Here is a 27,723-nt window from a genome sequence, read left to right on the forward strand (position 1 = left end):
GAGCCCTTCGCTCCTCTACTTCTAACTCCATCAAGGTTAGTTGTTTTACAAATAAACAAGCTGGGGGTAGATTCCTGTCTTCGGCTGGTGCCTGCCTTTGGAATAGCCTCCTGGCCACCTTGAAACTTGAGGAAAAACATCTTTGGTTCCGGAAACTTCTCAAGACCTTCTTCTTTGCCTCTGCCTTTGCCACCTTCTCCCCTATTGATCTGTTTCTTCTCTTGGTATTGTGCACCAGGCCACCCTCTGTTCTTTCGGGCCCAGGTACCTGCTCACCCTGCCACCCTCCTGCACTGCCTCCCGGCCAACCCTGCACTAGGGTTCTGTATCTGTACCCATACAGTCCCCCGCCCACGTTTCTTCTGCACTTATCAGATATACCTTTCTGACTAACTTTCACCTGCCACTTGCTGGCTGCAATACCATGGTTTATCGCCCTTATTTATTATTTATTCTATTTAATATTTATTGATGTTTTCTCTCATCTGCTTCACACTTTCCACTCCCTCCTTTACCTTGCACTTTCCCCCCATTTTCCTTTCCCATGCACTTGAGCTTTCTTTAATGTCACTGGGCCTAGTAAGATCGTTGTTTTTTTTTTCTCCGTTGTTCCCCTTACTTTTTGCCTGGTCGCGCTCTGAAACACTTGTGTACGAGCACGATATAAATAAAATATCATTCCATTTCATTTCAATGTGCTGAAAATGCCAAATTACATTACAAAGTGTCACCAGGGTGAAGGCAAAACACTTTGGGGTAATAGCTATACATTTCCAAGTGTGCTGGAAATGGGTGCAAAGCAGGACAATGGCCCTCATTACAACACCGGCGCTAAACCATGGCGCTATTAGCACCATGGTTGCTGCCGGTATTGTAACGAGTCCGCCATGGTGACATGGGGAAGTACCACCCCATTCCAACGTTGGCGGGGCGGTACTTCCCCATTTTACCATGGCCCTTCCCCATTCCCATTTTTGCCCCATAGGGCATAATGGGAATGGGGAAAGGCAGTAATTATCGCCATGGTCCCTTTGCGGGTCCCTGTAATAACAGCTAGTTCCAGCTGCCGTTATGGGAATTGGGCGCTAAGGGATTACCGGTACCGGAACCCTTACCGGTACCGGTAATCCCTTAGCGCCAGGGTCGTAATGACCCCCGATATCTAGGGCCAAAGTGCTAATAGTTGCGTTGAAATACGAATTACTTTTCTCCACAAATTGACTCACAGGCTAGGCATACTTCCAGTTGGCAATAGAAATATTGATTTCAGCAGCAAATACACTGCATGCAGAATCTTAAAACCTGCTCACTCATTCTGAAGTGAAGAGCCATGGGGCAAATGAGCCTGATCGCACATAGAGGGCGTTGTTACCCCTTTATCTCTCCTGAATGAAAGAATGAGCTCTCTCAGACACAAGTTATCACCCCTGCACACACATTCAATGAATATGGTATGGATCTATAGATCGAGAAAACTGGAGTGAGAATTCCGGAGTGTTTTAACAGAAATATAATAGTCTTCCCAGATGAGAGACTGACTCTGTTAATATACATGGGGTCACTGAGATGACCAAGAGTGAAACTGTACATTCAGTTGTGAGAATACCAGCAACGGGTATACTATGCTCCGAGGAGTGAGGTGCCCACTCAATATATATCACACTGTTTATAGGTGTAAGACCCATCCTGAATGCTTGCCCAAAGAGCCTTGGCCAGAGTTTCACACTGAAGAAGTGAGCATGTGATCCGGGGTCTGCAGTCCACACACACGCATGGGATTCCCATGCACCCACTTGCGAGATGTGCACCAAATTAGTGAGATTGTGCTCCAAGATAGGAGGCACCTGCACAGTCTTTGCTCTGAGGTTTGACACGCTCACAGGATGGGATGGCATTTCGATCTCCCATCCTAGTTGTGTTGCTCTGCCTTTTGAGGGCTACTACAACCTGGATGATTATAGAGGGGTGGAGTAGAGGCAGTGTTGGCCTACTGGAATGCAACTGGAAGGCATAAACCTCCTTCTTACTTGACTTTGGCATATGCAGTACATGCTAGCCAATGTTTCCACTCTTCTGCGCCTCCCCTCCACCCCTCTCGCACCAAGTTGGCGACAACGTGCAAATGCGGTCACATAACTGCTGGTGATATCACTTCCTATATTTGGGCACCCCCCCGGAAATTCATAAGTCGGCTCCCCTGGTTAAGCTGCATCACAGAAACTGAACGAGAGTAGAGTATTCTTGTCGAGAAACCGAAAAAAAAGCTAGGTTGTGTATAGTCAATATGCGTGATGTTTAAATAGGTTCCCTGTGGTTTCGTTGACTTTAAAAATATATATTTTAAATGGGAGGATGGCACCTTTTTATCTTGGTTTTACCCCAACCCCCCACACCCACTCTCCCTTCACACGCCCCATCACAACAATATATTTTTTGATGACAAACTAACAAACATCGGTTCAATTAAAGACAAACAAATGGAGGTCACAGCGAATCCACCAATTGACGTCTAAGTGTTATAAGATATGCCCTATCATCTGGAAGTTAGATCCTGTGGACAAATTAGGCGCCAGGGCGTTGAAGAGAAGAAGTCCAGCACAATGTCCCAAGTTCTGACTGGTGGAATCCTGACATCAATTGATACAACACATTAAACTGCTGCACGTGACAGAGAGACTTTTTGTTTGAAATGATAAACTTAGTACACGTTACCATATGGGACTTTTACGCAGAATCCTTTAGCATCCCGGACTGGCTCGTCCTTCTCAACATCATATTTAATAAATTCATGTGGGACGACTTTCTGTTGAAATAGATGGACTTCATTAAAGCAGGTTCCTGAGAAAATGACATGGCGTGACACGAGGTAACATTTGATGGCGCCCTTAATCTGACATGTATACACACGCATTTTCCACAGGTACATTGAATACAGCACACAGAACGAGGACCAGAAAACAGTGAAAGCTCCACAAACGATTAGGAGGTAGGATGGCAGAAAACCAGCGTCTATGATCCAGCAATCATTCCATCACAGTGAATGGCACAGTATCACGTTTACAATCATGTGGGTGGTCAATGCCGGAAAGGTCACAATCCATCTTTTGCCATTTCTTTCACAAGACAATCCAATGCAAAAGGTAATTTCGGGGTTGTCATCTTGAAAAAGAGAGACGCCCCGCCCATTTTGAATAGGAACGCCCCCTTGCAGCGCACCGTTTGATAAATGGTTACTTCAAATACTGTAGCTCTCCTTTTCTACTTTTCTCACCCGCTACTCCCGCTTTGGAACCGGACCCAACGGATAATCACTTTACTCCCTTGTGCTTCAGGTTCTGCCGTTGACTCTCCGCCTGCTCTCTTTAGTAACCCTCATTCTTAATGTTTGTGTGTACCCTTCTGCTGTTACCTTTCACTTGACCTCCATCTCTCACCATGCCCGTCACTCGTATGTCCTCTCCTTTTGCCCTCAACTCTTTTCCACTCCTTTATGCTGCGAGATTCTCTCTTGCTGCACCTGCCGCTAAACTCCCTCTTCTCACTCCCTTGCTTTTCCCATGACTCCTCTCACTCCCACTTCTCTTCGCTGGACATTTTGTCTGCTGTCTATTCCCCAGTTTTCTCATCTGTCCCATTCTAGTCTCTCTTCTGTCTTTGCAAATTCCTGATCTTTGACACATCAAGTTTTAATCTGCCAAACATTTGGCCGCAAAGCAACTGCATTGAGGCAGAATCCTATTAGAAAGTGATGTTCAAATCAGTGGGCAATTCCCACACTTTCACGTTCTAATTATATGTATAATTGTCTAGCCTTCCTCTTTCGTTAGGTACTCTTTTTCTGGCAAATGTTTATTACGTGTTTTGTACTAAGATTATTTTCCGTTTGTAAGACGTGGTTCATAAAATCAGCTTCTGGATAGTCACATGACATTTCTCCTTACTGTTCCTATGGGAGCATATAGATGCAGCACAGCACACAACATACGCTTTTCAGGACGGTATGTGCATGAGAATTCATACATTGGAGCATCCAAAGAAAGTTAGTTACCTTCCTTTGTTAAAATTCAGAGTCATTCAATTACACAGATTCTCAAAGCCCTGAAAACTCCGGTAGAATATCAGCAGAGTATTTATAAGATTTAATTAGCATATTCGTGCACCAGAAACCTTTATTTCTCAGTTTAGAAGACGCCTTTAGAACTACAGAGTCATTTTTAAATCCAGCAGCAATCGCATTTTGGGGAAAAAGCCCACACCAGTGCAACCAATCAATTAATCAACTACAAACCAAAGGGAAACCTTCCATGCCTACGTTAGGTATTTAGATGGGTGTGTGAGGAGAACGTCGTTCTGGAGGCGTATGCCTTTCACAAGGTGACATTACAAATCCCCAATGCTGAGCCCAGGACCCAAGGAGCCAGAAAAGACATAAACAAGGCTGAAAGCTCGGGCATGTATACCCAGGCTCTTGGTGTAGGAAAGAGACTGGTCCCCTTTCAGACACTGAACAGAATGTTTAACTGAAACTCACACTTTGCATTCACTAGCAGCTTTGCCAAAGACAAGCAATCTCCAAGCTCCCGCAAATAAACTATCAATGTTCCCTCTGTTGAGGGGAAAAAACAGACATATAGTGAACTCCAACAAATGTCAGAGGAAACAAATGTAACCAAATCTTCTCTAGGCTTACTGGAGCGTTCCTGTAGGAGGAAGACACATACTGGACATAAAGAGACACACAGAGTGCAGGAGGCAGCCTTAGAAGAGGTCTCCTGGGAGGGGGTAAAAAAGCACCCATGCAGTAGAGGGCAGTATGAATTCCAAAATGGCAGCTGACCCCACTATAGCTTTAGGCCAGCCCCCAGTGAGACTGCCTGAATCCAGTCACATGGGCAAATGGGAGAGCAGAAAAATACAGAGTACACAGTAGTTAAAAGGCAGCCTTTTGTCAATGCTGAGCAGCACCTAGAGGAAATCAGTGTCAAACTATATTCGCATAATATCGTCTGATTATGAACATTGGCCAAAGCATATTTGCATTTGTACTGAAAACCATGTTTAAACAGATCTGAATAGAGTTGACTTCACCGCCATCTTAGAACCATCCGCCATTTTGATTCTAACTCCTGCTTTCTGTCCTAAAATGGTAATAGTGTTTTCAGCTGTAGCAGAGCTGAATGAACTTTGAACTATGTCAACATTGAGGCTGCTGAGAGGAGAATGTTTGTCCTGTGCTAAGAGATCTTGGGGTCCAATTGAACCTCAATTCAAGCGTTGTCTGCACCAACAGCTTCATCCATATACAAACACTGGAACTGAATGTTGGACAACTAAAACTATGTACCTTTGCAGAAACCCATTGAATTAGTTTCTTGAAACTGGACTTACTTTAAGCTCAAGAACGAGAGGAAAGATCTACATGGCCGAACAAACCAAATTTTGCCACCATTGTACTCTATGTATAGAAACACATGTCTTAAACCTAACGACAATATTATCATATTTGTCATGTGACCTGGGGATTAACTTTTTTGTAACTTATTAGTTTGGAGAAGTGCTGGACAATGACCGGGACTTTCTATAAATAATGCATGCTTTGTGATATCCAGCACTCTTCCCTCACGGTGTCTGCTGGTACACACTGTGAGGCACTTGAAAGCCATATAGCTATCTGTACTTTGATTAAAAAGTATACTTATAACTCTGAACTCGTGATTGGCGTATTTCATTTTGGTGGTACTAAGCCTCAATATTTCCTTTGGTTATTCAGATGGTGCCCGAATAGGAACCCTCAAGATTGATGTCACCTCACTGAACAAGGAGACTTGGCTACCGGACCGGGATCGGAGAGTGAAGGGGCCCCTTGTATGAGACGCGACACCTCCACAGTACTGCACGATCTGATCCCTGGACGATGAGCAAGCGGTTCGAGAGGACATCTTGACAAGGGCCCCATATCGCGGCAGGCTCTTTGCCGAAATCCCCAACCACGACGATCCTTTGTAATCTGATTGGACCTCCTTTGCTTTGAAATCAGGTGAGTTGTGCCCCGATTCCTAAGAATCCTGATATTGGTTGCAGATTTGCACTCGCGACTACAAACAACACCATGTAACACCAGTAATCTGACATGCCTGGTAAATTGTCATCCTGTTTCAGGGGGTCACTCCACAGAGATAGACAATCTTTGGAACAAGGCCAACCGCGCCACCCGTTGGGTCGCCGGCTTGTTTAATGTACTGTAAGTACAGCCTAAATAGTATAGTATTTAATGATATTTGGCACAGACAAACTAGACATGGTTCCGAATTTAGAATCTATATTGTTGGAGAAAAAGGCTAGGCCTGCAGCATTTGATGCAATTAAAGATTGGAGAAAGGAAGCTATGCAGCAACTCAGAAGTAAAGAAAAGCATGCATGTAGGCACATGACTAATGCTGAAAAAGCACTATTGTATGAGCAACAGAAGCAGTGTGAATCTATTAGAAGTATGGATAGGGCTTTTTCACTTGATGTGCAGAAGATATATTCTTCTCAGGATTTTCATACCTCAGATGAACTGATTAATAAACTATTAAATGCAAGTAAAAATGTTCCCACTGCACCACCTCCTTATGTGCCTCCCCCCGCTGTTGCTCCTCCTCCCGCGGTTGTTCCTCTTCCTGCTGTTGTTCCTCCTCCTGCATCTCCACCCTTACCGACAGTTGTCATTCCCTTAATTCCGTCTCCACCACCAGCGGTAGTGTCTCCACTACCTAATGAACAAGATTTGTCTGAACTTTCTTTTCCAAGTGGTTCTGCTCCACTTGTATTGGTTGAAAGGGCGGAAGCTGATTCAAGAATAGTGACTCATGGTACAGTCTCTAAAGCTAGGAAAAGAGAATTGTGTACATGGGCTAAAAAATATATAGACGTTGGTGAGGAATCTGCTGTTTTAGTTGTGATTTCTGTCCAAGAAAGTATTCCCGAACAGACTATTTTGATAGAGGGGATGGGAACGCATTTGGCTGATATTTGGAGTGATTTGACTGACATGAATGTTCCACAGGGGTTGAGGGATTTGAATGACCTTGCCGCTCAAGGGACACTGCGGAGAAAGTATATGAGCATGTTGAGAAGGTATTTGAGTTTAAAAGGGAGCTAGATCGGTTACAGGAAGATGAATTAGATGGTAATAGACTGGAAGCCTCATATATGCAGAAGCAATTTCTTCCTCCATTGAAACCAATGAGTGAAGAAATGCGCGTTTGCACAAGAGATGCTCTTAGATGGATTTCAGAAGTTTCAAATTCTCCCATTGAAGTGCATGACACAGTTAGTCAGTATGCTTCGGCAATGCAAACAAAACTGTTACAGGTGATGGTAGAGTATGTACAAGATGAGTTTTTGAAGAGAAAGGTTTGTTGTCCCACAGATTTGATGGTCGTTTATAAAAGAGAATCCTCGCACGATACTGCTTTGACTACTTTGTCACTTGATTTAGCTTTGTTGCTTAATAAGCATTCAGAATTGCCTACTTACAATTGCTGATGAGGAAGGTTCCTCCGACATTTGTTCCGAAAGTAGAAATTCCAGCAAATGCTGCAGCAGGCACACCAGCCACTACTATTGAACCACATTATCTCTCACCGTTTGTGCATGACCCATTTTCTCGACAGGCAGTGAATACCACTAGACAAACAATTCCATGTATTAGGAAGAATCCAACAGGATTTTATAAAGAAATTGAATCTGTCTTGCATTCATCAGTTTTCACGCTGAGTGATATAGATTTGCTGTTTCACATGATCATTCCTGCTGATTTATGGAAGCAGATTACAACTGTAGATGATCAGGCAGGGATGGGTGATACATGGGTTAACTTGGTGCGAATAGATGGGGAAAGGATTGCTAGTGAGAAACCGCCGCAGGTGATACTAATTTTGCCAGACAGAACAGTAGCTAAACTAAAAACTCTGGTTCCCGAGAAAAGAATCATATGGCACAAGCTTACGGCTTGTGTACAATTGAAGTCAGAGGGTACAATTGAGTATTTTAACAGATTTGAGCAAGTTTTTTCAGACTTTAGTGGTCAAGATTTGAGTACGGAGTCAGGGAAAAGGCTATTTGTAGACAAGTTTGTACGCAGATTATTGCCTGAAATTCAATCACAGATAATGACTTCTGAAAGCGCTTGGCAAGCAAAATCACAATCTGAAGTATTACATATGGCTCAGTAGCATGAAAATAGAGTTAATTCAGAGAAGGAAAGAGTGGAAAAGAAGAAGGGAGACTTCAAAACTCGAGTACTGTTGCAGCAGATCGCTAGAGGAGCCAGAGGTGGGAATACACAGTTTAGGGGTCAATTTACAGCACAGAGTAATATGCATCGGCGTCCTGTACACATGAACCAACATGCCTATTGCAGACAAGAAGGTCATTGGTGAGCACAATGCCCGATCCTTCAGCAGAGATCGAATAGCACATATGTTGTCATTGGTAGATGATCCCGAAGCCGTCCTGGGATAGGGGGTCCTGGTAGAAGTCAGTTCACTCAGAATCAACAGTCATCTTCACAGGATATTCAGCAATATAGTGTTAATAGTGGGAACATATTCGATAATCCTTCGACTGTCTATTTTTCTGAGTATCTTGCATTTGATGATATACTGTTCCGTTAGGACAGCCCGAACAAAGGTCTGGAACTGGTGTCTATTCCCATCAATCAGAAAGGGCCCTAGGTTGAAATGAAGGTGGGGCATAGGGAACATCTATTTGTGATAGATACAGGATCACAGAAGTGTTCTATTGATCATTCACGGGTTCCAGGTATTCCCCTGTCAGGGCAGAGTAACATTTCTGTAGGAGTCTCCGGTACGCCAGTGGTTAGTCCGGTCTCTCAGCCGGTACCAATTTCACTGGGGCCATTTATTGATTCATGTCCATTTCGTTTGATGACAAATTGTGGCGAAAAGTTGTTGGGATTGAATTTGTTGAAAGAATTGAATGCAGTAATTTACAGTTTTCCGGATGAAATGCATTTAACGATTTGCCTCAAACTTCCGTCCCACAGTTTTTGTCTAGACCCTTACCATCTAAGTTAGATAAGGTTCTGACATGTGAATGGGTAGTTAATGACAATGACATTGGTATTTTACAAATTGAACCTGTTAAAATTGTGTTGAAACCAGGTGTTAAGTTACTGTGTATTCTGCAATATAAGATTTCCGTTGAAGGTGAGCAGGCTTTGAAGGGTATTATTTCTGATTTTGTAAACATAGGTGTGATTGAGGAAATTGCAGGGAGCGTGTGTAATAGTCCGATTCTACCAGTCTGTTGACCATGATTCCAGCCTCAGCTACTCATTTTAGTGCTGTGGATTTAAAGAATGCCTTTTTCAGTATTCCTGGTCATGTTGACAGTAGATATTTGTTCGCGTTCACCCTAGGCGGTCGCTCGTTTACATTTACTCGCGTAATACAAGGGTACACTGAGAGTCCGAGCATTTATAGTAGAGCATTGAAGGAACAGCTTGATACACTTGAGTTACCTTCTACTTGCATGTTGTTACATTATGTAGACAATTTGATTCTAGCTGCAGATTATGAAGTTGCTTGCAAGGAGGGCACCGTGTTGCTGCTTATTCATTTAGCAGAACATGGGCGTAAGGCTTCATTAAAAATGTTTCAGTATTTTCAACAGGAGGTCGCCTATTTCGGCTACCTCCTGTCGAAGGAGGTAAGAAGACTGACACCTGAACGGATACAAAGCATCTCTAGGATGACTGTCCCAAATACACAGAAAGAGGTCATAGCCTTAATAGGTATGGCTTCATACTGTAGACAGTAGATCGCAAATTTGTCATTAATGATAAAACCTATGTTGACATTGACAAAGAAGGGCATTTCTTTGCCTTTACTGTGGAACATGGATTGCCAGAAGGCTTTGTTGTGTTCAGCGCCAGTTTTGGGCATACCAAATTATGAAAAGATCTTTCTATTATATGTGCATGAATGTGAAGGATGTACTTTGGCTGTTTTAATGCAGGAACATGGGGGTAAGAATAGACCATGCAATTATTTTTCCTCCATGTTAGACCCTGTTGCATCCGCTTTGCCGAGATGTTTGATAGCTGGTGCTGCTGCCGCTGCATCTGTAAAACGAAGTGAGGGTATGGTTCTGGGTAACTCTTTAACCGTGATGATACCTCACTCTGTAGACGTTCTACTAAACAGACCGCAGACGCAACATCTTACATCAGCACGACTAACTAGGTACGAGCTGATTCTAGTTGCACCGCATATCCAAATTAAGAGATGTTGCTCATTAAATCGGCTGAAAAATTGCCTCTTCCGCAAGAAATTGATTGCAGTGACAAAATGTCACATGACTGCCTCTATACCACAGAACAAGAGAATAAGAGCAGAATTGACCTTAGTGATACACCTTTAAAAAATCCTCAAGAGGAGCTGTTTTACGAAGGCCCCTACTTCAAACTTCCGGATGGTACATCCACTGCTGCTTACGCAATGACTACATTAAGCACTATAGTGGAGACTAAAAGAATTCTGCATAATTCTGCGCAGGCCGCAGAGATTATTGCGTTGATTAGAGCTTGTGAACTTTCTGAAGGGCTTAGTGTGAATATATTCACAGACAACCAATATGCCTTCGGAGTAGTGCACAACTTTGGGCGATTATGGTCCGAGAGAGGTTTCTTGACCTCGCATGGTACAAAGATACAGCATGGCACCTTAATAGTTCGGCTACTTTCAGCACTTGCGCTTCCTACACAGTTAGCAATAATGAAGTGCGCAGCACACCAGAAAGTAACAGACGGTGTGGGAAAAGCAAACGCTTTTGCTGACAGAATAGCCAAATAGACTGCCACTGATTTGCATTCCAAAATGTACGTACTGGATGCAACAAAAAGGATCACTAACACTTGTGCGATAGATGAAGGAATTGGTTGCATAAAAGACATTCAGGCTGATGCCACTCCGGATGAAATTAAACAGTGGTCTGAGGGTCCAGCAAGTTTAGATGATGAAAGTTTTTGGGTAGATAATGAAAAGCAAAAATGAATGCTACGCAAAGCCTATGTTACCGCTATGGTGACAATGGCTCATGGTCCAACACACATATGTGCCAAAAACATTTGTAAATTGTTAGATCCTGTATGGTATAATACCAATATTAAAATAACTGCTGAACGTCTGGTCCAAAGTTGCATGGTATGCTTACAGCAAATATTGGGAAAGGTACATCGACACCAAAGGGTAGTTTTGGTCCTCCCTCGATGCCGTTTGAGGTCATACATTTTTACTTTATCGAAATGGAGCGTTGTCAAAATTATAAATATGTTTCAGTAGTCATCTGTGCTTTTAGTAAATGGGTTGAGGCTTTTCCTCTAGAAGATGCCACAGCAACGTCAACGGCGAAAGTCATGCTTAAGGAATATTTTCCTAGGTTTGGCTTGCCGAGAGTCATATGGTCTGATAATGGTCCACATTTTATTGCTGCTGTCATCCTGCAAGTATGCACAGGATTACAAATCGATAAAAGGTTCCATTCAGCCAGGCATGCTCAGAGTGACGGACTTATAGAACGCTATAACGGCGTATATAAAAACAAGATCGCAAAGGTTTGTGCTCATAGCATTTTAAAATGGCCCGACGCCTTACCAATAGCCTTATTATCGATGCGGACGACTGCACAATCAAAGACAGGGCTCTCTCCTTATGAAATTGTCATGGGAAGACCAGCCAATATATGGAAGATGCCGAGACCCAAATTATTGAAGGATGTAGAGCATGTACTTCTTTCTGAATATTGTGACCAGTTAACTCAAAACTTGTATTTGATTCATCCACAGGTGCGAGAAGCCCTCCCAGTAAAATACAAGGGTCCAGATCATCTACTTCGACCTGGTGACTGGGTTCTACTAAAAGCCTTTGAAAGAGCCTCCTGTCTCGCACCTCGCTGGAGAGGACCACACCAAGTCCTCTTGGCCACACAGACTGCTGTCCGAGTCACTGACAAGAAGAACTGGATCCACGCGATGCACCCGAAGAGGATTCCTTTTCTTCTGGCCTAAGACAAAGACAAGGAGAAGGGAATTGGTGATCTTGATGCTCACAATGAGCCTGCTGTAATCGGCACCGAGGGTGTCCCGGAAAACCTTCCTGAGCCCGTGGGGCATGGGGAGATTGTTGCTTCTTCTTCGAATTCTTCTTCACCATCAAGCAATCATGCTTTTCCTTCCACATTGTCTTCATTGCCTTCAGGAAGCAATGACATTCTGTTTGCAGATCACACCGTACCTGGAGTCTTAAGGTACGATCTGGGACCACGAAACCGAACTTCCATTACAGCATTGGCTGTGCCTGCAAGAAACTATCGTTGAGCCAGTCCCTCATCACTCTTCTGCTGAAAATAAATAAGAGGCGGGGACCGGCAAAGTTGCCTTCAATCAACATAGGCCACGTGGTCAGGGGCCATTGTCGGATGAACTAAAAAAGCCTAACAGAGAGGCTTCTTAATGGACTCTGAGAAACAATGCCCAATTTTAAAGCCACTCGTACAAAAATGAATATTGGACACTTCTCTGTTAATGAATCTGCCCATCAAGGGTCATGGTCCCCGAGGACCAAATGTTTACTGGTCACAATAGCAGTTTGTTTAGTCATCATATTTTCATTTGGGCTCTAGTATCTAGAAAGTGTGCATCCGCTTGATAATTTATTACTGACGGCAAGTATCTCTAGTGTGCCTTCGCCTTAAGTGCATCTACACACTCTTCCTCAGTGAGACCTCCAACACAGAGGAGGTTATCATAATAACACTCTTTTAATGATTATGAACGCTACCCATGCAATTCTAAACAAACCAAATTGCTAGGTGTGTTCGCATTTGCCACAACATGGGGAAAAGAGACTGGGCTGGTATATTCATCATCTCCCTTTAACTACTACTTGCTATGCCTCGCTCAGGGCACTATTCTTTGGCTGTTGGAATTACAGTATTTCTGGGAACTTTGATGGGACTAATCTAAATGAATTTGAGAAACAAGTCTTAACACCTTTGGGATGTTCCCTCTTTGCAATAGTAGCAAACTCAATGTTGCTTCTATTAGGCATTCTGACAGATTTTCTAGACCTTTTCAATCATAAATTACCTTCAAGATGGCTCCCGTAGGTAATAGGGATGCCATGCCTCCTCCTTATACTATCAACCATATTCCAGAAACTGTTTCATTCTGCTTAGAGAGAGAGGGTTCCCGATCAATGGGTCCATTTGAGGGATGATGAATATTGCAGTGTTAACTAGTGAGTATGGACCTCTGTATATAGGAGATCCTGTTTACTTTGTTTGCGGCAATGAGGCCTATCCATAGTTACCCAGAGATTGGCAGGGTATTTGTTACTTGTGGATATTGTTGCCAGGTGCATATATTGCCACCACCACCGAAGTTTCTAGAGCTCATCCAATGTGGGATGAGAATGGTGATCCTCCTTCACAAGCCTTGGGTGATGTTGCAAAATCCTTCGTGCCATTCTGGGGACAGATAATGAATTCCAAGGATATAAGAAGATTAGCAAGGGTATTAGAGAAAACCATCAATAGGACCACTGATATTTTGTACAACATGATGCTAGAGCAAAAGGCAATTAGATTAGTAGCCCTCCAAAATAGAATGGTGTTAGACATCATTTTAGCTGAGCGTGGTGGAGTATGCAAAATGGTGGCGTCTGCATGTTGTGTTTTTGTACCCGACTCCTCCCCCACCATATTTAAGGAAATTCAGAATTTACATACTCTAAGCCCTGAAGCACATGTTCCCGAGGGAAACTGGAGTAAGAGTTCATGGTTCTGGGATTTGTTGCGATCTTGTGTTTGGAAAATCTTTGCTGTCTTAATGGTGATCCTTGGTATTTTTATGTTCTGTTGTTGTTGTATACAATGTCTGCCTGTCATTTGTTCCATGATAGGAGGATGTTGTGCACAAACAATGGGTACACTAGGACCTAGGATACATATGCCTGAAAAAGCAACCAATGCCTTAGTAATGCAGGAAATTGCTATCAAAGTGGTAATAGCGATTGATGTCTTAGAAACCAGTGACTCCGGGTGCTCTAATAGAGATACCTGGTCTATGTACAGTCAAAATGTTTGAGTAATGCTCTTGGCTTAAGCCAAAAGAAGGATTTGTCTAACTATATTTGCATAATATCGTCTGATTATGAACATTGGCCTAAGCACATTCGCATTTGTACTGAAAACCGCGTTTAAACAGACCTGCATAGAGTTGACTTCGCCACCATCTTAGAACCATCCACCATTTTGATTCTAACTACTGCTTTCTCTCCTAAAATGGTAGATTGTGTTTTCAGCTGCAGCTGAGCTGAATGAACTTTGAACTATGTCAACATTGAGGCTGCTGAGAGCAGAATGTTTGTCCTGTGCAAAGAGACCTTGGAGTCCAATTGAACCTCAATTTAAGTGTTGTCTGCACCAATAGCTTTATCCTTATCCACACACTGGAACTGAATGTTGGACAACTAAAACTATGTGCTTTTGCAGAAACCCATTGAATTCGTTTCTTGAAACTAAACTTACTTTAAGCTCAAGAACAAGGAAAGATCTACATGGCCGAACAGAACAAAGTTTGCCACCATTGTACTGTATGTGTAGAAACACACGTCTTAAACCTAAAGACAATATTGTCATATTTGTCATGTGAACTGGATCTGAACCCTTTTTGTAACTTATTAGTTTGGAGAAGGGCTGGACAATGACCGGGACTGTGTATAAATAATGCCTGCTTTGTGATGTACAGAAATCTCTTCCCTCACAGTGTCTGCCGGTACACCCTGCGAGGCGCTTGAGAGCCAGATAACTATCTGCACTTTGATTAAAAAGTATACTTATAACTCTGAACTAGTGATTGGCGTATTTCATTTTGGTGGTACTAAGCCCCAAAATTTCCTTTGGTCTTTCATCAGGTCCCAGGGGAAACAAAGTGAGGAGACTCTAGTCTACGTTAGTTGCTCCCGCACTTCGAGGGCTTCACTTTCTTAAAAAGTTACAAAAGCTGAAAACATAAAACATGGGTATCCGGTCATTTTTTTCAAAAAAGAATTTACATCAGAATCATGACGGATCAAAAAAAGTGTCCATATCGGCATTAAAACCGGTGTGCTAAAAAAAGTAAAAACCAACTGACACATTTCCCCTTACGGCTTCATCAGAGTTGTGTTTTGTAACAGCTTACAGTCTTTTTGATAATGTTTTCCAGGGTGGCAATTCTTTGGTCTTTTCTTTGTTGTTACTCATGTGTCACTGTGCTGCCATTTTGGATTGGGTTGTGCGGTTCTCATCCTATTTTTTTCTCATTTCATTTTTGTTAATTGTCCACACAATGTTCCTTGCATGTTAATCTGAATCTACTGGGGTATTTATTTTTTTACATTTTTTACCTTAGTAAGTGGTTCCATTTAACGTTTCATGTTCTGAACTCACAGTTCGAGTCTTCTCATAGATGTGGTCCCAATTGTTAGGTTTATGCTTTTCCATTTCGTGTTTGTTTCCTAGCCTCAAGTGCTTATTTTGCTAAAATGCATCTTGCCTTGGCATGTATGGGCTTAAAATGTAAAGTGCTTGGTGCTCTTTTTAATTTGATAGACTGGACATTTTCGGTTTGATCTTGAAATGCATCTCGATTTTTCCTTATAAAGTGCATCATACCTTAGCCTGTATTGGCCTTGAATTCAAAGTGCGTGTTGCTTTCTGTATGAATCTGCATTGCTGGATTGATACTTCCACTTCTTAGTAATATGCTAATGCTGGAATCCATCTCACCTTGGCCAGTCTTGACTACGAATATAAAGTGCTCAGTGCTTTCCTTTTCTCCTCTATTTGACATAATTAAGTTAATTTTCAATGTGTCTTGTTCCCCCCTTTGCAAGATTTGGCTCATTATAAAGTGCATCATGCTTTTGCCTGTATTGGCTTCGGATTCAAGGTGCTTGTGCTTTTTCCATTCAATGGAATTCGAAATTTCTGATTGTTTGTTTGTTTGTTTGTTTGTTTATTCATTTGTTAAGCGCACCAGAAGTAAAAGGGCGCAATGACAAGGAAATGCAAGGCTTACATGATTACGTATACACAGGTTACAGACAAGATATATACAATATGAACAATAGGACTGTGGCAAGTTTGCATGATTACGGGATATATACAATATGAACAATAGGACTGAAGCAAGGGTGCAAGCACTAGGATATAAAACTTATATGGTTACAAATGCATGGGCTGAAGTATTTACATAAAGAAAGAGTATAGCAAGATATACTGTTTCTTGATTGCAGGATAGTGATTGTGATTATGCATGACATGCATTCATTTTTTAGGGACAACTCTCATTTCCTTTCCCATAGATTTCAAGATTAGGAATGCAACAAAGAAAGGGATCAGCCTCCTCCTTTTTTATCTTTATTTTTTTGATTTGTATCGCTGTCCATTTTTCGTTTTCTGGGATTTCTCTGGCGACTGTTTGCCGTGTTTGCAATCTGGCCAAATGGTACATGCCCTCAAATAATATTTTTAATAAACATTTTGGCAATATCATTCATAATGACCCATTGTGAACACCCTAATGTCCCTTTTGTGATTAAAACTAATATTGTGTAACTTTTTAGCTTTTGGTATTGTATATGTATATATATGGGCAAAGTTATAAACCGCCCAAAAAGGGCTCTTTTTATTATTTGAGCAACTTAGCCATAACTACACAGTACTACTATTTATATCAACACACAAAGTGCCAAAAACCCACTAGACTCTGCTAATAATCCGATCAGGTAAGTAGTTGAAACACAAAGAAACCAGGGCACTCGATCTGCGCTATGTTTAAAATATTTCACATTTTATTCAATTAACAGTCTAAAAATTCCATAGTTACAGACATGGACTTACTGGGAACTAACAAACCTGGGAGTAAGCACCCCTGTAGTCACCATGCGTTTCACCTCTCACTCAGGGCTTCCTCAGGTGCGATGAGGAAGTCCTCTGGGGAGGTGATGGGTGAGGAGGATGGGATATGGCCGTAAAATGGCAAAAAACTGGCGTTTTTCGTCCCCAAAGCTCGCGAACGCTCCGGATGTTCGGAGACAGTCCTTTGATGTTCGCAAACACTTCAGATGTTCTATTTCTGGATTACAGGGTTGGTGAACAGCAGTTCTTGGATAGCTTATAACTTTGGCGCCACTCAATGAAACTGCAATTTTGGAATTCTATTCTAGACCCGATTCTGAATGGTTTCTCAAAGTTTGGTTGGAATTCTTATACATGTGGTGCTATTTGATGAATCTGCACAAAAGTATGCAAAACGATTTTAAATCTAGACATACATGTTTTTTTTACAAAGTTTGGTGGGATTCTGTCAAGAGGGGGAAAAAGTAGAGGGGGGGTGCCAAAATATTGTAAAGGCTTATACATGTGGTACCATTTGCCAAATCTAAACAAAAGTTTGCAAAACGATTTGAAGTCTAGATATAAAATGCGTTTGTACAATTTGGTGGGATTTTCTCAAGAGGGGGCGTCTCATCATTTTTAGATGGCTTATAACTTTGTTGCCGTTTTGACAAGTTTTCAGAAAGATTATAGACCCAACCTTAAATGTTTGTGTAAAGTCTGAATGGATTTTGTCAAGTTGGAGGCTAAGTTATATGACTATTGTATGTACATACATTTTGACACTTTTGCAAAAAAATGAAACATGGGCGGATTTCAAGCAAACTCATGCAAGGAGCATTGGCAAGGACCTTAAAGCAGTGTTTTGCAAATGTACCTGTGTTTTTGACAAGTGTCATAATGTAGGTACTACAAATAGTGATATACGTTTGGTGACTGGTACATTTTCAAAAGCACTTCAAAATTGCTTCCCCCGGCAGAGTGGTGTGTTGCTTATATACAGAGGACTGTTGCCTTTGAAAGATATGTATCAACAGCCTCTTTATTGCTTGCAAGGTAGCTGGTGAGATTTTGTGTCCCACAGAAGGAAGTCTGTGTGGTTACAGTATTGGTTGAGGAAGATGATGTGGAGGAAGACAGCCTACTACTTGCTAAGAAAGGAACAATCTTTCTAAGAGCATTGAGGTAGTTGGATTTGGTGTGGCGGCGCATGGAGGTGGTCCTGTAGGAGTAATGTCCAGGTAGTCTGCGACTGAGTACAAAGCTGCACTCAGTGCATTTCACTTTTGTAGCTTTAACCTTTGGTACATCCTGAAAAGTGGTAAAGAATGGCCACACCCATGACTCTCTCTGGGTGCTAGAGGTAGGCACTTCCTCTACTTCATCTTCTTGGTTCTCTTAATTATCTTTGGAAATACTGCGCTTTTTTTGTTTTGTGGGTTCTCCAGCTGGTGGTGGTGGTTCTTGGGGAGGAGGGATTGTAATAGGTGATGCCATTTTTAATATAAATAGCAGTTTTGCTATTATTCTGCCAAGTATGTGCTTTGTACTAGATTGTTAATGGATAATGAGTAAGTATAGGCATAGGAGCTGTGCAAGCGTACATTTTGAGCTTGAAAGTTCCTAGATCAGTAGAAAATGCAGTTCCGAACTGTCCTCGAAGCAAGGACCCAAACGTGTTCATGGACACATCATCATGCCGCGCGTGAGCGCATGGTCATGTGGCACTCTCCGGACGTTCTGCAATGACGTCAGATGTTCGCGGATGTCGACGGACGCAAAACAGTGGAAAAAGTTGCACAAAGTGTGTAGAAGTGGTAAAAATGATGCTAGAAAGTGAGAAATGGCAGAGCTTTAAGGTGAAAGTTTATAAATTGGTCAAGAATTTTGCTATATTGGGGTATGTATGGTATTAGTAATTTGTAGGAAAATAGCATGCACTGGTAAAAACCCATGAAATTCTCTGAAAAAACTTTGTTAAAGAGACGTCATGGTTAATGGCACTAATAAAAACCTATGAAATTCAATGGAAAAATGTAATCAATGACAGTTGTGATGTCATCTTTGATGTCCTAGGCCTTAGCAGTGCACTGTGGCGGCGTGAGTTATGGTTGGTTAGCGTACCATAACTGGCGAATTTCTGAGGTTTTCTGGTTTTACTTGTAACCATAATGTCCCTTTAACAATGTTTTTTCATTGAATTTCATAGGTTTTTATTAGTGCAACTTAACCATAACGTGCCTTTAACAAAGTTTTTTCATTGAATATATATATCTGTATGAGCAAGCAGTCGGTAGTGTAAGGAACTCATGGTGGCAACAGTAAAGACAGACACAAGTGATCACAGTTCAAGGGTGTTTATTAAACTGAATATGCAGGTTGGAAAAACGCCTAATCTAAACCTAAATCTAAGATGGGAGCAAGCTTCGACCATAAAATGAAAAATAAGGCAGTCCTTGTGGTGTCATGTCAAATCAAAATGGGCCTACACTAAAAAGAAACTATTGCCAAACCTCACAACTAAATACTAAAAGAGTGTGGGATAGAATTCATAAAAAACACCAAAGTGTTTACAAATAATATGTCAGGATGCAGTAGCCGGGGTCTCCCTTCCCCATGTTTTCAGCACGGGACAAGGTGGGACCTTTGAGCATAGCACACTCTCAAGCTTTCCAGCGCAAGACGATCGCTCGTTCTCAGCTATCAGCAGCCTTGATGGTCAAGTCTCTTTTCTATCAAAAAGTCTGTTGCTTCCGAGGGCTTGATGTGTTCCAAAATAATAAACAAAAGTTCCTTTTCGATCATACTTCGGTTGATGCTTTTCCACCCCAGAGCCCCCCTCCTCTGGGCTCAGATTCCCAAACAGTTCTTAGTGATATCAGGACCTTCAGTGATTAACTCTCTCGCTTACGATGGCCTGATAGGTTCAAGATAATAAACAAAAAGTGATTTCCGGATTTCACTTGAGGTAATGATTCTTCACCCCTGAATCTCCCTCTTCTGAGCTCAGATTGCTTCCGAATATCAGCCTCCCTCCTGTCGGGTTCACTCTGGCTTGTATTCAAAAACGATTTCTCGGTTGCATTCACGTGTCGTTGGGGTGATAGCTTCTCACCCCTGGATCCCCCTCTTCCGGGCTCAGACACCTCTCGAGTGTCAGCAATGCCTCCGTCTGGTTCACTATGGCTTGTATGCAAAGATATTTCCACCTTTCATAGTTACAAATCTTAATATCTTTTAAACAGTGCACTGGGGACCTCCGTCCGTCGGGTTCACTCTTGCCAACTTTTCAAGAGAACATAACATTTCTTCTACTTTCTTATGATGCAAGATTCACTTCCCTTAGCTTTACAATTTCAGCTGCTCAAATACTTTCTACTGTACAGAGGATTTTGCTAGACCCCTGTTGGACCACTTTCTTGCCCTGTTCCCAAGGCCTTCTTGTAATGGTAGTTTCAACAATAGGATAATCACCCAGAGTCTCTCGAGTGAGCACCCAAGTGGTGCGGGACTCGTCTGCCACTGGTTTTCCCCTCTCTTTAACAGTTCTTGGTACTTTTTTCCAATTAGCCGTTTGCTACTTTTGGTTCAACACAGTTCGGTTTCTTATTGGATCTCCGCTCAACTCACCGGCTGTGATGAACCACTTGGCTTTTCTTCTCTCTGGAGTCAAGACCGGTACCACAGTGGCAAGCATCTCTCCTTGGCTTGTTTATCAGCAGAGGAGGGCCCTGTATACTGTTGACATCTGTTGCAATACACATTGGCTATTGTTCGTGGTCCTACGATGACTTTACTGAGGGTGCACAGGCTTGAGTCGGCGAGGGTAAGGTTGCTTCTCTCCTTCTCACCCTTTCAGTTCTCGCTGCCTTTCTCCTCCTCTTGAACTACCGTACTTGGATAGCTGAGTCGTTGTGTGGTCTGTCTTGCTGATAGTGTGCTCTCGTGCTCCACATTTTATCCCTGTGGGGAAGGGAAAGAGCCATCAGGTGTGTGCGATTCTAGTCAATTGCTTGACTTTGCATGACCCTTGCATTAGCACATTTCAAGTAAACGGCTCTGGTGTTAGTCCATTGTCTTTCATGGTGTGCGAAAGTATTTGTGTCGGAAAAGGGGGGCAGTTTTCTGAATATCCTACATGGTAGGATGAGGAAAAGGTGTTGAAAGAAGGGGGATACCGCGTCTCGCCCGTTAGTGTCCCTCTTCCATTCCTAGAGGACCCCCTCACACAGGTGATCCTCGCTCACTGGTCCACCCCCAGGAACTGCATCCAATAGCGATGGACGTGTCCTGGCGACCACAACGACAGATCCCCATGGAACAGTTAGGGAGACACCTTCAGGTTTCTCACAGTAGGCTGTGAAAGGCGTTGTACCGCAACTTTGTTTTTTATTCCCTTGTGAACCCATTAAAGCTGGAAATTATTTTCACTACACTGCCTGGAGGTTTTCTTTCCAACAAAAGGTTTTGTGACTGGGAAAATTGACCGGGGCTCTTTTGGAGTGCATTCCCCACTGTTGCCTAACATGCACCCCGTTTTCCTCCCAATAGATATATGGCCTGCGGTAGCAACCCGGTAGTTATGGTGAAGTTGTTCAACTCCTAGAAAGAGCACTTTTTGGGCAGTTTATAACTTTGCTCCCTCAGGACAAATTCTCACCAAACTTTGCAAAATAAGTCTATGGCCCCCTCGGAACGGGAAGTGTGGTGCAGTTTTGACAGGGGGGGGGGAAAGTTATAGGGGGATCCCAACATTTGTCATTTGTGATGTCATCTTTGATGTCCTAGGTGTTAGTGTTAGCAGTGCACATCGGTGGCGCAGGTTGCGGCTGCATAGCTTACAATAACTGGCGAATTTCTTGGGTTTGTTGGTTTTACTTGTAACCATAACATCCCTTTAACAATGTTTTTTTCCCTGAATTTGATAGGTTTTTATTAGTGTATCTTAACCATAACATCCATTTAACAACGGTTTTTCTGTCAATAGATTGCCTTGGAAACCTTGAATGAGAGGGTCAGCATCGGGGACATTTAGCAACCTAAACACAATACGAGCCAGGTTTACTTTCTTTATTTGCCATCCCGTGTACCTACCCTGCTCACCCTGAAGCAAATAGACAGCTGAAGTCCCTCTTCCAACCCCCAGCAGCCTCATATTTTCTACTAGGTGGAAAGGGGAGGGCCCTCATTCAAACACTACATTGTGTACCAGTGTCATCACAAAACATACTTCTAAAGATAACAAGGGACCCGAATGTTGTTGCTCTGCAACCAGAATTGCACCTCCAGCCTCCGCCACCTGCCGAGGAGCCAGCCTTCTTAGCTCACTAACTCTGCAAGGGCAGAGGAGCCCTGGGGTGAATGAGTAGCGGGGTCTAGGATGAGGGCAAAACTGGCCAAGTAATGCTATAGCTAGATGCGCAAGGATGGACCTGGGCACAGAAGTATGTAAACCTTGGCTACCTAAGCCCCGGCTTGTGCATCCAGTATATTCTCAGATGTCCACTTACAACTTTCATCTACTTAGAAACACGTACATACGTGCATGCACTTTTAATATAAAGGCTGCACCTCGGCATGCTAGGCTTAGTCAGCATTTGATGACTATATCTTGCATGTAAGGTTACACATAGCAAAATATGCCTATGCCTGGCTTTCTATGGCTGCCCTTGGCATATAATGGCAGAACCTGGGCATGTCAGGCTGCAGCTTACCTTTGATGAGAATTCTAGACACATGAGATGATACCCCCCACTTAAGAAATGCACTGCATATTTACATAATACTGAAACTGCCATATGATGGCTACACATGGCCATGCAAGTATCCCTTTGACATTTCATGATTATACCCGATTCCTGAAGCTGTAACTGTCATAAAACGGAAGGTTTAAAACAATAAGGCAACTTCACCATTCTGCGTCTCTCTCCACCCGCCCGCCCTCTTCCCAAGGACTGTGGCACCGCTCCGTCCACCTGCGCACAATCCTTCAGCAATTATCCTCCACACTAATTTCCACAGTCATTCCTGTACTGGGTTCCTGGGTACTCCACCGCACCCAAATAAGCCACAACCCCAGACCCCCATACTCCTTTTAACCCCCCCTCTCTATTCTTCCATTGGCTACCTCCCTTACCTGGTTCCTCAGGCTAAACGCTGGTTCCTGGGAGGTGTTACAGGCAAGCAAAAACATAAAAGGGGCTTTAGGTCATACCCCATTCTGAAGCATGGGCACATCAGTTCTCAGCAATAGTGGTCCGTTACATCAACAGACAGTCTGTGCCCCAGTTTGTGTGGTTGCTTTGTCGTAAGAAGAATCCTGGATTGATGACCAGTCTACTCTGCGGCCCGGTAGCTTGTAACAATATAGTCCCGGGTGTAGCTGCCGGTGGTACTGCTTTGGTCATGTGGGCTGCTGAGATTTCTGTTTTGGTAGATGAGATTTTACACTAACTTGAGGTCTCCTGGCGTTTTTTCCTGGTTGGGCTAGTTGCTTGTTCTCCCGGGTCTTCTGGGAGCTGTAGTTTCTTGGGGAAATAGACTGATGAGCATTGTGCAATCTAGGTATTTGGCAAGACAAGGCAGTACTTGTAATATGCGTGCAGGCACAAACCGAAGGGATGGGAACTGAAGCCCCTCTCAATTCCCACAACCCGGCTCTGGGGTAGGACTGGTTCTGGGAATCCCTGCGGTTGACCTCGGACCCCAGACAGAGGGTTCCCCAACCCCTCTTGACAGGATCAGGTAGCTGACCCCGTCACATGACCCAAACATTAGTCCTCAAGGGCAGTTTTCAAATCCCAATCTAACGCTACCCCTTGCCTCACCATTACCCTCACATATGACACAGAATCGAATGGAACGTGAGTGCTGCACTGCCACAATCTATTCTCTCTTTCACGGGCACAGCACACAGGCAGTTTTGGGCTTACCTTTCTCTATTCTCTTGTTTGTAAAGCACAAACTGTGTCCTCTCTCGTCCCCTCGCCCCCTTCCTGCTTGCCTCCCATCCAGTCCCCCATCTCCTCCTGCTAGTGGTGGATTGGCCTCCTAAGGCCCCACGTGACCTGGAAGCCAGGCTATCCTCCAGCTCCCCAGGACAGCCTTGCCCGGACAGACAACTAAGGATTCCGGCAAAGGGTGCTTTCCTCTGGGCACCTACCATCCCCGTTTTATCTGTTTGCCCTGGTGCCCCAGCCTCACCAGGTAAAGATCTGGACAGCTGCAGCAGCACTCAGATAGGAGACTCTGCCACTACAGTGCTGTTCACATTTTTTAAACTTGCTGTTATGTTCCGGCTCATTGCACTGCTCTCCACTGTTATCTCCAAAATTCAACTTTGCTACTATTTTGGCATTGATGCACTTGCTCTTATTCCTTTAGGGTCCAGGGTGTGGGTTCCCCAAAATGAATATTGCTACCGTTTGGCATTGCTATTCATACTCTCGTCCCTTATTGTCCAGGGTGTGGGTTCCCCAAATTGAATATTGCTACTGTTTTTGCACTTCTGTACTTGCTTTTCTCTCCTTAGGTTCCAGGGTGTGGGATTCCCAATTGAATTTCGCAACAGTTTTTTCCCATAAGGATGCAGGTTGTAGGTTTTTCTTATATGAATAGATCTACCGTTTGCCACCTTCACTTCCACACTTTTCCTACCATTGTATCCTGGGTGCAGGTTGCCCACTCGAACATTCTACCCTTAGGGTCCAGTGTGCAGGCTTCACACCCAAAATCCAGCCAAAATTGCTTTGGATCCAATAAGCTTCAGGATGTGGGTCCTCGTAGTAAATATCACTACTGTGCTTCGCTGCCACACTTACATTTCTTCCCTTAGGCCCAGGTTGTGCTGCGACAAACTACAATGGGTACAAAACAAAGCTGCAAGGCTGTTCCTAGCCCTAGGCCCTAGAGAACACATCTCTTCCACCCTTCGTGTCCTTCAGTAGCTTCCGATCGGGCGATGGTCCACCTTCAAGGCAATGCGCCTCATGCACAGAGCTTTCCACAACATTGGACCGGAAAACCTGCAGCATAAACTCACACGATACAGGCCAAACAGAAACCTTAGATCAGTCACAGCACTTCTGTCATTCCAGTGACAAAATAAACAAGAATAGGTGGCTCAAATTTCTCAGTCCAAGCACCTACCATCTGGAACTCGATCCCTTTAGCCAACCATTGCATAGTAGATCACCTTGCCTTCAGGAAGGCTCTCAAGAGCTGGCTCTTTTCCTTTCGACAGTCTGATAGACTCAGCCCACCTCCTGGATGATTTATTACGCACCACTAATGGGAATGCTGGGGCACCCAAGGAGTCGACAAAGGGGTATATACCACTCCACCCTTTGAATGCATCCAAGTCTAGCCTTCATAAGCTCTGAAATACTTTTCAAACCAGGAGTCAGTCTTTCTATACTGAAACGTCAAGCACACCATAACAACGCAACATAACTTATCCCGCATGGGCACGGCCCACCCACCTTCATACTTCTCAATAAACACTACTCGATCAGACACACCCAAAACACTCATCATCACTTCCTACAGAATACAGCCGCGGCCCAAGCACAATTCGGACCAGCCGTTCACATAATCTGACCCTTCTGACTTTTCCTCTCTCTCGACAATCTGTCACGTCATCCATTTTCGCACCTGATAACTACTGGTTTCTGCTAAGGGACAGCCACTCCCTACCCTCCTTGTGCTGGGAAAAAATGCACACACACATTTTAAAATTCCTTTCTTCACCTCAACATCTGACTATGGTCTTCTGAAGGGCCATACCAATGGCAGTAGGCGCTATACAAATGGCATATGACATAACAAAACATTTATAATTTATGACGAGTTATCCATGGTTTCCACATCAGAAGCGTTGGAGCAGACAATCTAAAGGAAGGAACCAAACAACTAAAACAAGACATATTGCCAGGCTCTTGATAAAAACTCATAGGGTTGAAAAAACTAGTACAATATACACTGCACCCTTCAATAGGTAGAACGGCTCTTGCACACATGCTAGCCTTGTTCTATGGAAGAGCAGAATCAAACAGTCCTTTGTCAAGCAGAAATACCAACCACAGAAGGAAAGAAGATTGTTTCAGGTCTCGGGGTCTACTCCCAAAATAACAAAATAACATGCGTCAGCAATCCATCAATGCTCATCCCACTTTAGGTTCACAATACCAAGATGGCCTGGACCCGACATGGGAAAGAAAAAAAAGCTGCATCAAGCAACAATTTTGAATAGAGAACAAGGAGCGTTGGGGCCGGTGTTAAATATGTGCTCAAAATCCAACCGAGAACCGAAGACCCAAGAGGTAACCAGAATAGCAAGTCTATTTCCTCTGAGATTTCACTCGTGCCCCTATTCTGACAAAAAAAAAAACGGAATGCTCCATGGAACACACATGAGATGGAAAAAAAGAGTTTCGGCATCTTTGAGTGTGTAAGGGGACATATGCCCTATGGGATGAATCTGATGATGTCATCACTCCTTTACCGGATGGGACCGCTCCCCCATGTGCCCAGGTGATGACAGCCACTATCTGATCCTGACCCTGGGGGAGGCTATATGAGGGAGGATCACTTGGAGGGGAAGACCACCTCCGGGGGAGTCGCGAGACACCATCAAACGAGGCATGGTATTCCCCTTCCTGGCTTTAGCCTACCCCATCCATACACAATGCCCTCATGGCATATTGTTACACCGCCTCTCATTTTCCTAGGAATGGTACTGAAGACCTAACAAGATCGGTTCCATGTGTTAATATCCCTGCAAAAATATTGCGTAACAAAAATATCACCATATTTTTGTGGCGATATTGAGGCATGGACCCTGCAGGGGACACCCCCTCAACCCCTGCATTATTTTTAAATGTGTGGGGGACACCCCTGTAAGCCCCGCTCCCGCAAATTACCCCCCCCAAAAAATTATCGCCTATGGCATTCCAGACGACCATATATACGGCAATATTTTTGGTGGGGATAATAAGTAGGGATAACACAAGATCTGCGTGTGAACAATCAAGATCTGGCTTCTCCTCCAAGATTCATGAAAGTATCTTCTCAGACTCTTCTTAGAAGTTATTCAGACCCAACTTGCCCTTAAAGACTTCTGAGAAAATATACACAAGTTGGACTCCCATTCCCATAACCATACTGAGATGAGGAAGATAAGCCTAGTAATACAGAGCGGAAAAGACCAAGAGCATAGGCTGCGCTCTAGTTGTTCTGAGCGCGTACCTCTAACTGGGAGATTTAAACTGCAGCCATAGCTGACTGCAGCGTGCTGCTGCTGGAGAGAAAAAAGCTGCTTATCTCGGAATGGACCAAGTGAGCAAAGGGCTGAAGAAGGTGTCAGAGCCAACTGGCTCATGAAGGAAGAGAAGGAAGGCTGACTGGGTGGGTAAACACTCTGCTGCTGGAACGCCGGAAGCCAGATAAGGGCCACTTGGCATCCGCAGGTGTTACGAGACATTGTTCACCTTACCGACACTGAGCACGGAGCAGAACAGCCCAGTGGCAACCGCAGGAGATCGAGAAACCGAATGAAGGCTGCAAGATGATGAGAATCACAGGACGCTCGCCACCAACTTACTGTGAGAAACAAGTAACATGCCAGAAAGAGCCGGAGAGTCCCAGAAAGGAAAGCAGGGACACCGGGGCGTATTGGCAATATTGCCAAAGGTGAATGACTGCAAAGAAAGCACATGAAATATATGAGATAGAAGCCGTGAACATTTCTTTAAAGGGAAGAACAAAGCAAAA

At 43.5% G+C, this 27,723-nt stretch overlaps 1 protein-coding gene across 1 annotated transcript in view; it reads right to left on the reverse strand.

The window, feature by feature from the left end:
- Positions 1-27,723, reverse strand: part of SLC27A2 (solute carrier family 27 member 2) — a 385,293-nt gene that overhangs the window by 87,798 nt on the left and 269,772 nt on the right. The window contains exon 6 of the mRNA XM_069624975.1: positions 2,713-2,803. Coding sequence (XP_069481076.1) covers positions 2,713-2,803 — 91 coding nt within the window. The remainder of the gene's footprint in view (positions 1-2,712; positions 2,804-27,723) is intronic.

The sequence above is a fragment of the Ambystoma mexicanum genome, chromosome 11 (assembly GCF_040938575.1).
Source record: "Ambystoma mexicanum isolate Mex_15411 chromosome 11, UKY_AmexF1_1, whole genome shotgun sequence".
NCBI classification, from domain to species: Eukaryota; Metazoa; Chordata; class Amphibia; order Caudata; family Ambystomatidae; genus Ambystoma; species Ambystoma mexicanum.